Source organism: Eurytemora carolleeae, unplaced genomic scaffold, assembly GCF_000591075.1.
Source record: "Eurytemora carolleeae unplaced genomic scaffold, Eaff_2.0 scaffold1659, whole genome shotgun sequence".
NCBI classification, from domain to species: Eukaryota; Metazoa; Arthropoda; class Copepoda; order Calanoida; family Temoridae; genus Eurytemora; species Eurytemora carolleeae.
Window position 1 is genome coordinate 1 of NW_019397547.1, and position 15,184 is coordinate 15,184.

The 15,184-nt window shown below is 33.5% G+C and overlaps 3 protein-coding genes across 5 annotated transcripts in view; all 3 read right to left on the reverse strand.

Annotated features, from left to right (window-relative positions):
• Window positions 1–1,990: 1,990 nt before the first annotated feature.
• On the reverse strand, window positions 1,991–11,364 carry LOC111714841 (U6 snRNA phosphodiesterase). 3 transcript variants are annotated; one of them, XR_002768095.1, is made up of 6 exons: window positions 11,005–11,363; window positions 10,254–10,447; window positions 9,625–9,796; window positions 8,538–8,664; window positions 7,910–8,080; window positions 1,991–2,101 (listed from the first exon to the last, which is right to left on the reverse strand). XR_002768095.1 is itself a non-coding variant. In XM_023490044.1 (6 exons), the coding sequence occupies exons 1-5, from the start codon at window positions 11,308–11,310 to the stop codon at window positions 7,971–7,973; spliced, it is 909 nt and encodes a 302-aa protein (XP_023345812.1). In that variant the 5' UTR covers window positions 11,311–11,364; the 3' UTR covers window positions 1,991–2,101; window positions 7,928–7,970. The 3 variants fall into 3 exon arrangements, 2 of the variants coding, with proteins under 2 accessions (XP_023345812.1, XP_023345811.1); XM_023490044.1 differs by having other exon boundaries at window positions 7,928–8,080; window positions 11,005–11,364; XM_023490043.1 differs by lacking the exon at window positions 1,991–2,101 and having other exon boundaries at window positions 7,505–8,080.
• Window positions 3,744–6,569, reverse strand: LOC111714839 (calreticulin). The gene is made up of 4 exons (XM_023490040.1): window positions 6,445–6,569; window positions 5,749–5,904; window positions 5,222–5,438; window positions 3,744–5,036 (listed from the first exon to the last, which is right to left on the reverse strand). The coding sequence occupies exons 1-4, from the start codon at window positions 6,537–6,539 to the stop codon at window positions 4,293–4,295; spliced, it is 1,212 nt and encodes a 403-aa protein (XP_023345808.1). The 5' UTR covers window positions 6,540–6,569; the 3' UTR covers window positions 3,744–4,292.
• A 545-nt stretch (window positions 11,365–11,909) lies between the features above and the next one.
• LOC111714840 (cell division control protein 42 homolog) overlaps window positions 11,910–15,184 on the reverse strand; it is a 7,824-nt gene continuing 4,549 nt past the window's right edge. The window contains exons 6-9 of the mRNA XM_023490042.1: window positions 14,699–14,865; window positions 14,258–14,307; window positions 13,333–13,846; window positions 11,910–13,041 (exon numbers count right to left, since the gene is read on the reverse strand). Coding sequence (XP_023345810.1) covers window positions 13,751–13,846; window positions 14,258–14,307; window positions 14,699–14,865 — 313 coding nt within the window. The 3' untranslated portion in view covers window positions 11,910–13,041; window positions 13,333–13,750. The remainder of the gene's footprint in view (window positions 13,042–13,332; window positions 13,847–14,257; window positions 14,308–14,698; window positions 14,866–15,184) is intronic.

Genomic DNA, 15,184 nt, shown 5'->3' on the forward strand with positions numbered 1-15,184 from the left:
TTAATTTAGAAGATGGGCGCGAAGCGCCCTCTAAGGCTAGTCTATATATAAATTTGGCTTGTCTGTTTTTATGTCTGTCTGTCTGTTTGTATCCAATAAACGTCATAACAGCTGAACCGATCGGGCCCAAATTTTTTGTGGGACATCTAGGGACATTTCATTGTATTTAACTTCGCAATATTCTTATCGATTCCTAATAGAAAATAAAATAAAAACCGATTTTTCTTGTTCTTTTTTGGTTGGTTTTTGCATGTATTTTCTTACAGGGTTAATAGTTGGCATAGTGTAACTGAAATGAAGTGCAGGGGTCCATTTATACGTCCATAAACCTCTCAAACGAACCAAGCTTTTTTTTCTTGAAAGTGTACTCTCAAAATGTCCCGAACTTTTTTTACAACAAAAATCCGCAAATAATTTTCAAAGATATCCAATTAGAGGCGTAAGGGGGGGAAAATTCATATTGTAAAAAGGAAAAACTTCAAGTCAAAGACAAAAAGACATTGATTCGAAAATGTTGTAAAAAAAAATTGCGATTAAAATAATAATTGAATTGATGTTTAAGTGTAAATATAGTCAAATTTTTAAATTTTTTTTATAGGCCTTGCTCTAAAAAACAAGTGAATATAAATAAGTTTAGTGGTTTATTTTGTATCATTATAATGTGTATTTTTTATTGAAACTTTATGAAATTTTGGCCAAATTAATATTGTTTAAAGTTGCAGGCACTTGAAGTAATAAAGTTATTTACTTTAAATATCAATAATCTATTTTTTACGTATTATTACTTTAGGGCGTGTGTAGTTAAAAAGGGGGTTTAAAATGTCTATTGTAGAAATCAATGTAATTACAGATTTTTTCCTGTACATACAATTCAGCAAATGTTAAGCATTTTAACTCGGTTGACAAATATAGCATAAAGCATATTTTTTTTAGAATAAAACTCACATTTTAAAGTTTTTATAGAAACCCTTCTCATCAGGATGGTAAGTTTCTGTAATCAAAATATTATTTTTTTATTACAAGTTATTTCTACACAGTTTACTTCAATTTTAATATTTCTACACAGTTCACTTCAATTTTACTATTTCTACACAGTTCACTTCAATTTTAATATTTCTACACAGTTCACTTCAATTTTAATATTTCTACACAGTTCACTTCAATTTTAATATTTCTACACAGTTCACTTCAATTTTAATATTTATAATTTCGTCACACCACACTACACAAAAATGGTATAGAATTGCATCCCTGAAATAATATACGATGGAAGGCAATTCAATTCAATAAAATAAAGACGACTTTCGTTTTCAATTTCGATTAATATTAAGCTTTTAAACAGCATGGATACACAAAAGCATGGAAACAAAGAGAAACATACTTTTCTTAAATTAAGTGTACACTTATAATTCGAAAAAAGCTTGCTAACAATTGAAACTTTAAGTCCTTCTCATTTTATATATTTTATAATCCCCATATATCAGTACCACCGTAGAATAACAAAGATATAATTTTAATATTGAAAAATGTATGTTTAAAATAAGTCCTGTAAAATAAAAAGAAAAGTTCATAATAATGTTTTCAAGTCTAACTTTCTCAAATCTTGACATATTTATAATAAAAAAACTATTGAAATATATAATAAAATAAATATATATTACTGAATTTTTAATAAAAATCTAAGGGAAAAAAAACCTCGAAAAAGAATTCAAGAAATTCTTATTAGCCTTAAAAGTTACAATGATATTTTACCAAAAAGATGTATGATTAAGAAAAATTATGTAAGAGAATCTATGTTAAAAAGTCTAAAATTCAGATATTTCACTAAGATTAGGAAATTTTTATTTTAAATAACAATTCAAAATACTTATTTTCAAACTTAAGTATATGTATTACAAAAAGTACCTGAAATTCGGCTAAAATCTATACTTTCTTATTTTTACATAAAAAAAATACATCACACATAATTTTATTCATCTTACTTCACGTGTTAGATTTTATAGAAATTTATTTAGAAAAAAAATATGTAAAATCATTCATGAAGGATGCGAAACACTCTTCTAATTGTGAACGACTTTGAGGTACTGTGAATTATTCCGTCCTGAGGTCCGATTTAATGAATAGGAAGAAGTAGCTGAACTAATTATAAATACAGGAGTAAATATTTTCGCAAAAAAAAAAATTTTCTTCCTCCCCCAACTATCAAAAATAATTTTTCCTCTCAAAAAGTTATTTATGCTTGCGAGCAACTGATCTGACCAAAATCTCCGTCCCTACTGAGATACAGTGATAACCAGAAAACTCTGGAATAGAAAGGACTCCACTCCACTCCACTCCACTCCACTCCACTCCAATTCCATCTGAACCTCCACTTGACTCTATAATAGTATTTTACATTTATATCCCCTACCCCGTCCTTTTGCTCCACCAAAATCCACTTAACTTCCATCCACTACTCCACCCCACCCTACTCCACTATAAACTGTATTCATGTATATTGAATATTGGACCCCAGTTTAGTTTGAACAATTTATCCAATTATATTCTTTACTAGACAATAAGTTTGTTTTCCTTTAGTGGGCGTTCTTTAATTCGATATACTTTATAAAGTTTTATTATTTTATTTTGAGATATACAACTTCAAAAGTTGTGCATTTTTGTTGTTGACTTTTCTAACAGACCTATAGAATTGATTTTGAGGATGGGCTCTCCGTACAAGTTTTTTTTTCATTTTTACATATTTAATGAACTTTTTTAGACTTTGAAAATCGATATCTATATAATCAAATGTTTTTTATTAAATAAAATATTTGATAAACTTATTTAAAAGGGTAGTAGTCAGGAATTTGTCCAGGGCGGGGGGGCCAAAATTTATTTTCTGTCCAGGGGGGCTCAGTATCCGATGAGACCTGAAAACTCCCTGAAATCCATAGATTTCACTGGTCCAGGAGGGGGGCCTTAGCACCCATACCCCCCCCCCCCCCCCCCCCCCCCAACCTGCATGGTAATAAAGCGACGATTTCTCAATTTTAATAGTATTCCTGTTAAAATTACTGTTCCAGGGTTTTCAGAATGTGGTTTACCATCATATACACCTTCAAAATTGACGGGGTATATTGAGAAAAGTATACAAATTCTGCTTAATCAAAAACAACAAATTGTTCAAAAGTTTTATGCATCCGTCATTAAAAAGATCCAAAGAAGGCAAACCACATTTTAGAAAACTCGCAAGTCACAATTTTTATGAAACTATTTTGTATTTTATCATTCTTTCTCACTTCATTGTGAATTTCATAATGAACATTTCCGCCCCCTGCTCGGGAAAAAATTAAATCAAAAAGGCTTGAACCCTCTCGATGAAGAGAAAATTTCTGTCCAAAAATTTTTTAACACTGCAAACCAAAATAGCGGTGTTTAAAAGATATTTTTTGACTCAACTTTAACATGACAATTCTTCTCTTTCTCAAAAGTTTTCAGAATTCTTTATTTTTCTTCTCTCGGAGTTATTTTTGGATTATAGTTTTAATTTCTTTGCCAAATTAGCCTAATACAATCTTTTCCGAGACAGTTCATTAGTTTGAAGTCAAAAAATTTCTTTTTGCATTTTTTTTAACACAGCCTGAAAATTCTTATTAAATTGATAAATTTATTTATTAATAATAAAAATGTCCCTTAAAATCCACATCGAACTTATTATTTCTCTCAACTTAATAGTTTCAATTTCTCTATCTAAAAAACAATAATTAACAATTGTCTAAAAACGTCTATAATTCACAAATAAATAAGACATAACAATTTATATTTGTTCAACCCTAGTCTCGGTACAGCACGTTTAAACAGTGTAAGACAAAAGAATAAATCACAAAGCTGTAGTTTCATAAACATGAGAACGTGTAGGCTTCAAAGAGTCGAAAAATGACCCTGAAAACGAGCATAAGACCCCCCAAAAATAGACCCAAAAGCGGTGCAAGTAGAGGAAACACTCGGAGAGTAAAGGTAGGAATAATCACAGAGTTTACCGTTTGATGCGATCCAGTAGATTTGGAAATCATGAAGACGAGGTTGCAATGCCGCATTTTTTACAGGATCTCATGTCGCATTTTATATATATTGTCTCGCACAAAATCAAAAATAAATTTATTTGTTTGCAACGAATTGCAAAATTAAAGAGCTGCTCATTCATTCTCGGCTACTAAAAGAAACAAGTCACTGGATGAAATTCACTTGGAAAAGCCGGGATTTAAGAGTTTTGGCTTTGACACATACTTCATTTTTACACTTTCTTAGTCTCCTCACAGCTCATCGTGCTCGTTTGTGTCTTCGTCGTCCTTGGCTTCCTCCTCTTCATCATCAAGATCTTCATCATCCTCATCAGCCTCGTCCTTCTTAGCCTCTTCTTCGGCAGCAGCCTTTTCAAGCTCGTCCTGAGCATCCTTCATCTTCTTCTCTCCAACCTTGGTCACAGCCCATAAATCCTCTCCGGCCTTCTTGGCCGCGGCGGGATCGTCGGTGATAATAAAGTTGTCGAAGATGGTTCCAGCCTTGACCTGCCATAAGTCCAGACCGATCTTGCAGAATTCGTCGTATTTGCCGAGATCCTTGGCATCTTCAGGGTTGTACTCAGGGTTGTCAATCTCTGGGTGGATCCAGGGTCCTTTGTAGGCTGGGTTATCAATCTGGGCTGGCTTCCATTCTCCCTTGTACTCAGGGTTATCAATCATTGGGGGCTCCCACTCTCCGTCCATCTCATCATCCCAATCTTCAGGTTTGGTTGCATCAGGGTCGGGAATATGTTCAGGTTTCTCCCAATCCTCGGGCTTAACATCCTCAGGGTCATCAATCTTTGCTCTATCATCCCAGTCTTCAGGCTTCTTGGCCTCGGGATCCTTGATTTTCTGGGGAGGGAGGAAGTCCCAGTCATCGACCAGGGTTCCGCTCTCAGCCTTCTCGTTGTCGATGAGAACCTCGTAGGTGGAGTCAGGGTTCAAGATCAGGGTGTAGAGATGGGTGAAAACATCGTCCTTACATCGGATATCCTAGAACAAAATGGAGTTAAGTACACGTGAACCTACTTCAGGATTAAATTTCATTCCTCAGTAATGTTGTCAGAAAACAAAGCACTGGGTTAAGGTAGTTAAAGCAGTAAAGATAAGTGTTGAATTACACTTGCATAAGCTTTAACAGAACAATTAAAATTAAAATATGTAAAAATAATAATTACCTTCTTAATCAAATGATTCTTTCCCTTATGGCTGAAGATGACATGGACTTTCTTGGTTCCCGGTCCGCAGATGTCAGGGCCGAACATAACATTGTACGGGGAATCACCGTGCATGTCGGTCTGGTCGAGCTTGCAGTCGAACAACTTGACGTATCCACCCCCGCAATCAATGTTTTGCTCGTGCTTCACGGTGAACTGAACAACCAAGGGCTTGTCCCTGAACAAGTTTATCGTTATGGGAAATGGTAAACACTACCATTTTCTTGGAACACTTGTGAAAATCTCACTTTCAAAAACTTTTAATACATAAAAAACAGGATTCAAAGAGGTACAGACGTTTGGGTTTCTGGTAATAGAAGTCAAGGTTCTAAACACCCCCCCCCCTAAAAAAAAATACACTGTTTGATCAGGAATAAAAATTAGAGCTGAACTAGAACTTCTAGAAATTCAGTTTTTCTGAAGCTTATTCAAAATGTTAATTTTAAAAAAAGATACCACTGAATTTCCAATCATACTATTACCAATACCTGTTTGAGAAAGAAGTATGTTCTGCGGAAAGAGCGTAGAACTTAGCATCCTGGCTGGTTTGAACTCCCTTGTCAGCTTCGGCATCTCCGTAGAACTTTCCAGCTGTTAACACAAACTTTCCTGCTTCATCACCCTTGTGCGTGGACTGAATCCATCTAAACAGTTGTAATTCAAATATAAACAAAAATTAAAATTAAAAAAATATGAACTAAGAACAATGTGAACAATTGTGAGAAATGATACAAATGATGAAGAAAAATAATAATGTTAAATTGACAAAATTTGGTCAAATTAAATAACATTCTGATTGTAAGTCTCAAACTTGTTTGTGCCATTGGACGACTTTAGTTGCATTACGAAATTACAACATTCTTAGTGACAAAAAGCATGATTAATACAACCAATGATTGCAGTATTCTGAGCAGCCAGGCACAAAACAAGGGGGGGCAAGGCCCCCCTAGCCTGATTAAGGGGGGTATTCCCCTCCCTTAAGAAGGCTTGCCCCGTCCACCCTGTTTTGCAATTTAGCGATTCATGAATTCCTGGGAAAGGGAAATGGGGTTTATTAAAATTTTTTAGATATTTGCACTATCAGTTCAGCCTCTTACTGTGATATTGGTTTAATACTGAAGTACACTAATGAATTATTCCACAATAGGAGCCGGGGGGGAGGGATATTTAAAATAATTCTTTACCTTGATTCCCATTTATCTCCATCACTAAAGGTTTCTTCAAAGAAAACTTCCGAAAGCGCAGCGCCAAATAGCGCGCAAAGGATTAATACTTTCATTATTTAAGTCTAGAAAAATTCACACAAATTAAAAACAACTTAAATATCTCTGATAGTATGACAAATATCAACAGATTAAGAACATGAATCGAAAAATAATTACTTTTATGATATTAATAATTTAAGTTTATTATCAAAAACTATTAGTATTTTAAGAACTTATCGACGAAAGAAGAGAATGCGACTACTTCTTGATCTGTCCGTATCTATATTGACGTTAAGACCGAATACTGTAAAGGCTGCCAACATGAAGCTTCTGATTGGTCCAGCAAGGCACACACGGAGCTCTCTCATTGGTCCACAATTCATACACCGGCACCACATACAACTTGCAGGGCTCGGCACTGCCTGACTCGGCTTATCTTGGGTTGGGAGAATTGAGGCAGGGGGGGACTCTTTCATTTACCCTTTTATATATAAATGCATAGAGAAATTATGCCTCCGGTATTCTTAATATGCAAACGGAAGAGAATTTTTAAAAAAATTTCAATACACTCAGATTTTTCTGTTCTACAAACATAGATATTGTTCAGTGTTCACTCACGCAAAAAAGTATTAGATTATTACAGATTTTAAATACATAAAATTATCAAAGAAAGATTAAAATCATAGGAAAAATTAATTGTCAATTTCTTATTCTTTATGAATGATTGACATGCATTTCTACTTTATTTGGTAAATCAATAAAAATAAACATAAATATTGAATTAAACATTAACAATATTTTTCATATTGGAAAAAATAACACTTTATAATGGACTTTTAATAAAATATAATTAACAAAAAGTTTATAAAACAGCTGCTGAAACAAATTCATTTTCAACAATTTTGAATATCATATCCTAGAAGAATGTAGTACATAATTTTATACTATTTGATAAACTTAAACTTAAACTTAAACTTCTTGTATTCATTTTTTTCTTTGCCACGTTTCAATTTTGTAAACTGTTCTCTTATTTCTAAAACAAAAAGTTATTTATGCTTGCGAGCAACTGATCTGACCAAAATCTCCGTCCCTACTGAGATACAGTGATAACCAGAAAACTCTGGAATAGAAAGGCGAATTTTCGACTCAATTTATGACTTCAATTACTGCAATGAACAAAGGTCACCACAATTGTGCCGTGTAAAAAAGTCTAATTCACTCAATAAGTAGCTTAATAAGTAACTAGTAAAACTACGGAAAGCAAATATTTGTATAAGTTTTAATTTGCTGAATTGAAGAAAATAACATTTTTTAAGGGAAAATTAATGAATTTTCGCCTTTCGGTAAAAAAGTATCAAAAAGAAGAAACAAAATACAAATCCCTTTATGGATATCCAACTTATTCTTTATTCTTAATTTCCTGCACACAGTTAATCCTTTCTTCCTGTTCATTAAATCCGACTTCTGTTTTAACTTGATTAGAAAAACTCGAAGGCTACTTTAAACTACTTGAGCTTAAAATCAAAAAACCGGTTTCCAGATTTACAGTGCGCCGCCTTGACGAATAATTTGCCAAAATCGTCAACTTCCTCGATAACATCCAGCATCTTCAACTCTGCAGTTAACAGATATTATTTCAATTTTCTCTGCTTTTTTTGTCAAAATAATTATGTTTAAAAAAATTCAGTTCAACAATAGTACAGATAAAAATCAATATGATTTAAATTTATTTTAAAAGCTTGTGTTTCATGTATGTTCAAAATGAAATCAAATGAAATCCAATGAAATCCAATGAAATCCAATGAAATCCAATGAAATCCAATGAAATCCAATGAAATCAAATGAAATCAAATGAAATCAAATGAAATCAAATGAAATCAAATGAAATCAAATGAAATCAAATGAAATCAAATGAAATCAAATGAAATCGAATCAGGCTTTTATGGATGGTTCTACTATCCACCCCCCAGACTTTAAATGAATTTACTAATACAAGAATGAAGCGAGGTTTTATAACTTGCACCATTTTTTAAAAAGTAAAAGAAAAAGAAAAGAACATAATAATAATCTGCCTAATGATGAGAGCTGAGGATGAATATCCTTGAGTCTGTTCCCAAGGCACCAACCGAGGCTGACATGAAAGGATGGAGGATAGTAGAAGGGAGGCAGGGAGAAATCTCGGAGGACAACATCAACAGCCTAGACAATTTAAATATGTAACAATCTAAATAAAAAATCTGGAATTAAAAAATTATGCAAAAGGTTAAAAATATAAGAAAATAGAAGTATGAAAACGGGAAAAAGGAAAAAATATTTTAAACAAAAAGATCCACCACACTGCATAAGGAGTAAAATTATTTTGAACTTTTTTTTTACTAAAGGAACTAAATACTATGCACACGATTCACTGCGGTCTGATCAAGCATGAATAAGATATTAATCAGGGAGTAAGGGATAGAAGGGAGATATAACTGACGCGGTTCGCCCTACCATATGATTATACAATAATGCTTTGTAGACGGTACTCCATTTGTATAAGAAATATTTGTCTGATGTACAATCACCGCGTATACAATAACCTATTCTGAATATTTCTTATACAAATGGAGTACCGTTTGCAAAGCATGTATAATCATATGGTAGGGCGAACCGCGTCAGTAATATCTCCCTTCTATTCCTTACTCCCTGATATTATTTTTTATAATTTTGAGAACTGATTATTTTCCAATGTGATTTATCTACTAAAATTAAATGCGCATTTCTACTGCACGAGATAACGATCATTATCTCTTTATAAGTTATTTTCAAATATGGTTTCTCTTTTCAGTCAATTGAGCATTTATGCTTTAGAAGCAGAATGTTGGAAATTGTCAGAATTAAACACATTTATTGATCAGTTGTGAACCAACGGAGTTAGAAAAATAGACAAAGTAAGTTCACAAGACACGGTACACGCTACACGCTACACGGTACACTGTACGCGGTACACGGTACACAGTACACCGTACGCGGTACAGAGTATACAGAATATAGTACACAGTGCACAGTAATCAGTACACAGTACACATTACATACACAATACATACAAATTTAGTACACAGTATTTAGTACACGGTACACAGTACACTGTACATGGTACACGGTAAAAAGTTAATTTACTTTAGATAGTTTACTGAGTTGTGGAACTCCTCCCGTTGCTTCAAGTCCAACAAACGTCCTTGTTCTCTCATCGTTGAGGTAGACAGCCAACTTATCCAGCTTAATGGTGAACCTGTCCACGTCCTTGAACCCCTGGCTGATCCCCTGAATCACAGGGTCGATCCAATGATGCCTGAGTAAACCAACCTCTAATACAGAGCTGGTAACTTTTAAATGAAATCCACAAGAAGGAACAAGCGTGTTGCATTTTAAAGTGTTAATGTCTAGGGCTAAATAAAAGTATAATTAAGTTTATGAGGTAAAACCAAAGACCAAGGCGTCGCAACCAAGGATTATGGAATAAAAGGGAGATACAACTGACGCGGCCCGCCCTACCATATGATTATACATGCTTTGCAGACGGTACTTCATTTGTCTGATGTACAATTACCGCGCATACAATAACCTATTATGAATATTTCTTCTACAAATGGAGTACCATCTGCAAAGCATGTATAATCATATGGTAGGGCGGGCTCCCCCAGTTGTATCTCCCTACTATTCCATAATCCTTGGTTGCGACACTTTGAAGTCATTTGATGACTAACTTTCAGAGTTGTCTTTATCTCAGTGTTTAGAACAGTTGGTTCCTGAGACTAACAGTTCTGCTGAGTGAAACATGAGTATCCTCGGTAGGTTCAAGATCCAGCTCCTTGACTAACCAGGATCTAACCTCGTCAAGCTCCAGGTCGGATACATCTATGTAGATGAAGGATGCCCAGTTGTTCTTCTCGTGAGGGAAGGAACGGACTCTACCTTTGTGGAACACAGCTGAGTCAAGGGCCTGGAAAAAAAATATGAATGATAAATTTACCTAAAATATCCCCCCCCCACATCCTCTACTTTTTTTTGCCTTATTGATGTTAGAATATATATCCGCTGACGAAAGTTTTCTTTTCTCTCGTATTTTTTTTTTCATCTAGTTTAAGAATTCCATTATTACATTATCTTCATAGATGACTATTATATCATATTTGTGAGGTTCCATTAGCACAAACCTGGGACTTTTTTATTACACTCTCTGACCTTGATATTATGTGGAAATTCTTGCACGATAGGTTATAACTACTATGAAACCGAATAAATATGATACACAGTGTCCCATATCTTATTGGATTATCTCTAAGCGTTAACCCAAAATGCGCACATGATACTAGACTCGAAGTTTTCCGCAGTAAAATGTTTATAATAGCCTTAAATATTTTTTTAAGATGATTCATTCTGATTAGTCCCTTTAATCTCAATTTAATCTAATATGATGTGGGACACCCTGTATAATAAATGTTCCTTCACATTTTAATCTTGAAAAAGACAGAACTCACTGAAAAACTAAGACAATACCTCTTGTTCCTCGGTTTTGTCGAACATAGTGAGTACTGTTGAGGGGAGAGGGATGGATTCCTGAGGCTCATCATACTCCGGGTTGTGTGAATTATCCAGGACAGATTCACTCCTGGAGAACTTCGTCTTTACTTTCCCACTTTGGGCGGCGGCAGGTCGCTTGGTCCTTGGCGGGGGTCTGGTTCGTTCCGTTCTTGTGTGTTGTTTTTTCTGTTGCGGATTTTTGTTTATTACAACGCTGATTCCGTCGTCGGAGTCCGAATCTGTTCCGTCGGAGGAGTAATCCGCCAGAAGAGAGAGGGCCATCTTTACTTAGTACATTTTAGCTTTCTCTGAAAAAAGTTTTTAATATTTAATTGCTGATAAAGATATCTATTTATTTGTACATTTTCTACAATAAAATGCCTTGCAAATCTTTGGTTATAAAAAATATAGATTTCATTTTTTCTAAATTAAATAAGGGAGGGTTAGCACAAATTAAAGTAACATTAAAAAAGTTTTACACATGCTTCAAAGTTAGCACAGTAATTAATCATTAGTCTATAGGTTATTTGTACTGATGAGTATTGCAAAAAGGGGGGATATTGAAATATGATTTTTTTTTCTAAGTGTGTTTGCTAAAAAATAATCAGAGGTCTAGGAAGTACCATAATCAAAGTCATCATACATCCATTTTTAAATGTTAGCGAAACCAACCTTTTTATATCTTGATAAAAGATCAAATCAAATCAAAATCAGGGTTAAATATTTTCAAATGGATAAAAATTCTTTTGCTATGAAAATAAATGTAAAAAGACCGTACATAACAGGGTCGAACAATCAACTACATAAAGATGTCTACAAAATAGTAATTAGATCATATTTGATCAAAAGTTTTAGATTTATAATTTGTATAAGCGGCATCGTTCAGCTTTTTAACTTGATATATTTGATAAATCCAACAGAATTATTGTGCCTGGGGGTTGGGCAATGTACATGAGGGGGTATACATTTTCTTTAAATACATCCCCATTCCTTGACAAAAAAGTGTTACAATTTTGGGCAAAAAAGTACAGCTTTTATTCCTGACATTTAAAGGTAATGGATGATTTTTTTTCGGGGGGGGGGGGGGCTTGTTTAAAAAGGTTAAAAGACTTGAATTTGCAAGATGGATTATCATTTTACATTAACCCCCCCCCCAGCATCAAAAAAACATTAATCCCCCTGGTGAGGGTGGATTATTCTAGAAAATATATACCCCTCTACTGTGCACTTTAATACATGATCAAGGATGGATAAACAAGGTTGGAATGTTAGGTTTAAAAATATTCTATTGTACAATTAATTAGTTTAGGTAAATATTGTAAATATGTAAATTGATTTATGGATTATATATTATTAATTCTGAACAGTGAACATCTAGAACAAATATGTATCTAAGAACAATATGCATGGAACTCTCATATCTTTGTGTTTTAACAATAGTGTACTGTAATTATTGGAGGAGTATAAACAAAGCCTCAGGGGTGTATATTTTCTCGAAAAATCATCTCCCCATAAGTTAAACATGTTTGCGCAGGGCGTCTAAAAATGCTAAAGGTGTTTTCCCGCTGAATTGTGGTAAATAACTGATTTTCAGGGGGAAATAACTGATTTTCAAGGGAAATAACTGATTTTCAAGGGAAATAACTGATTTTCAAGGGAAATAACTGATTTTCAAGGGAAATAACTGATTTTCAGGGGAAATAACTGATTTTCAGGGGAAATAACTGATTTACAGGGGAAATAACTGATTTTCAGGGGTAAATAACTGATTTTCAGGTGTAAATAACTGATTTTAAGGGGTAAATAAATAAATTTGTGGGTAAAAAGTGTCAAAAAGAATAAAAAACTTGCTTTTTGATTTTTAATTTTTCACCCCCCCCTTAATTCTGAAAAATCTAAACCCCTGGAAAGCCCAATCTGAGGGGTTGTTTGCATTTCTCCCAGAAACTGCAGTACACTGAATTAGTAAACAAAACTATGGAAGTTCCTAGTATATCCCTTAGTTTGCATCTGCTAAAAGAACAGTAAGCGCAATGCAAAAGATGGCAATTACCCAATTTACAATGGTTGCCTTGAAACCTTTATCTGATCAATAACATTGAAAGATATTGTCGTTTTTCTAGATTTAAGTGTATAATTCTGATAAATCATACATGTTTTCCTGCAGTAGAAATAATTGAAACTAATCTGTTTTCAAAATTATAAACATTGATATCTCATTCATGCTTTATCAGACAAAGCTTTTAAGGTTACCGTTGTGAATCAAGCATTGTCATCTTTGCATGAAGGGTCACTTGCACTTACGATTACAGTTTATTGAAATAAAAGATGAATAGCAGCTCTGGGGAGTGAGGATATCTACGCGATCGTTTCATTAGAAACGATCATTTTATACTGATCAATTGAAAGCCTATCTTTAATCTTATTGATTCTGGCAATTGAAGTTCAGTCAATATTACGTTTTTCAAATTAAAATCTGTAAGTTTTCCATGAAACAGACTCAACTAATTAATAGCATCTGAGTAAACGGTATTTTTGGATTCTTTGTTAAGTTTGATTAGAAGGACAAGTTTATAATCCAAGATGTCTAATGAATTATCTACTTTAGTTAAGTATTAGTCAGAAACCCCGGTGTTAAAACCGAAAATCGTCACTTCAAATCGGAGAATGAAGCTTGAGACCAACAAACAGTACTTAAATTTGAAACTGGCATTAACTGTGTTTAAAGGATGACACAATGCTTCTTCTTCTTATTTTTCTTCTTCTCTCTACTCTTTCTACTTGATATACCAGCAACTATAGCACTGTCAAATACATCCTAAACATTCAAACAATTCAAATATATTTTAGAAAATTAATTTCAGAAATGCATTTTTAGTAAAATGAAAAAAGTCAAATTGTTCATAATTCTATTTAAGAGACTGTAAGCGTAATTCTAAATGATATCTATGTTTTTGTTTCTTTAAACTGTTTATTTTCATTTGTGATTTCTCTTCGAAAGTGACTTGCGCATTTCTTGCTTATAAGCAGCAATGGAGAAACTCACAGAAATCAGACAGAAAAACGACGGTATCTTCCGCATATTTTTTCAGATAAAGGTTTCAAGGGTACCGTTGTAAATCGGGTATTGCTATCTTTGCATGGAGGCTCACTTGAAATCACATTTACAGTTCTTTTAATGCAACTTTAAATCGATCATTAGAAGAATTTGAATTCAAATTGTTATTTCCTTAAGATTACGCTGAGTCAAGGAACTGCACTCGACATACATCTCACAACCTTAAAATAATTTATTGATTAAAATAGGGATATTAGTATATTATTCCTGATTTGGCTACGTAGTAAATCCGACAAGAATGTGGTATAATAAGCGATATATGCTTTGTTTTTATCCCCCCCCCCTTTTAAAAATCCGTTTTCCCAACACTTTGTGTAAAATGTTTTTTTTTATGGTTATTGTGCTGATTGTTGATTGCTGAAAAAGGAAACTTTTCTTGTTTAAAGGGAAAAATAAATAAAATTTTGGATATAAGTCAAAAGTTATGAAAAAACTTGCTAGTACAATTCCAATTTTTTTTATCAAGCTTAAAAATATCTCTGAAACTTCACCTCCCCCCACACCCCACCCCACCTATAAGTTTATTCTAAAAAATATTGTTGTAATGGTTACCTAGAGATTGTGCTAGTTTCCTAGCCTCGTGTTCCTGGACCGGGTGCTCTTTTGTTTGTCGGAGCTGAACCAAGGTTTTAGCGTCCTCCCGGAGATCAGATTGAGTTCCAACCAGGACAACAGGAACCTTACCACAGCTGGCACGCACCTCAGGGATCCACTTCTCTCTACACAACAATTATTTTATTATTTGAATAAAAAATCATCAATTGAATAATTTGATTAATCGCGCCCCACCCCTTTTAATCACTGTAGATCTGGTCACCTAAAATATTTTTTTTAAAACATTTAAAACAAAAAAATCAAGTTTTTTTCAATTAAAAGTTCCCCCATTCCCAAAAAAGCAATGAACTAGTCTTTGTAAACATACACTAAAATTTGTAAACGTATACTAAAATTTGTAAACATACACTAAAATTTGTAAACATACACTAAAATTTGTAAACGTACACTAAAATTTGTAAACGTATACTAAAATTTATAAAC

Excerpts from the sequence above, each read along its gene's own strand:
- LOC111714839 (XM_023490040.1), bottom strand. The coding sequence starts at position 6,539 with ATGAAAGTATTAATCCTTTGCGCGCTATTTGGCGCTGCGCTTTCGGAA. Across the intron at positions 5,439-5,748 it reads CATACTTCTTTCTCAAACAG|GGACAAGCCCTTGGTTGTTC; the intron begins GTATTGGTAATA and ends AAACTTGTTCAG. Across the intron at positions 5,037-5,221 it reads AGAATCATTTGATTAAGAAG|GATATCCGATGTAAGGACGA; the intron begins GTAATTATTATT and ends ATTTTGTTCTAG.
- LOC111714841 (XM_023490044.1), bottom strand. The coding sequence starts at position 11,310 with ATGGCCCTCTCTCTTCTGGCGGATTACTCCTCCGACGGAACAGATTCG. Across the intron at positions 10,448-11,004 it reads ACAAAACCGAGGAACAAGAG|GCCCTTGACTCAGCTGTGTT; the intron begins GTATTGTCTTAG and ends TTTTTTTTCCAG. Across the intron at positions 8,665-9,624 it reads AACTCAGTAAACTATCTAAA|GCTGTTGATGTTGTCCTCCG; the intron begins GTAAATTAACTT and ends TAAATTGTCTAG.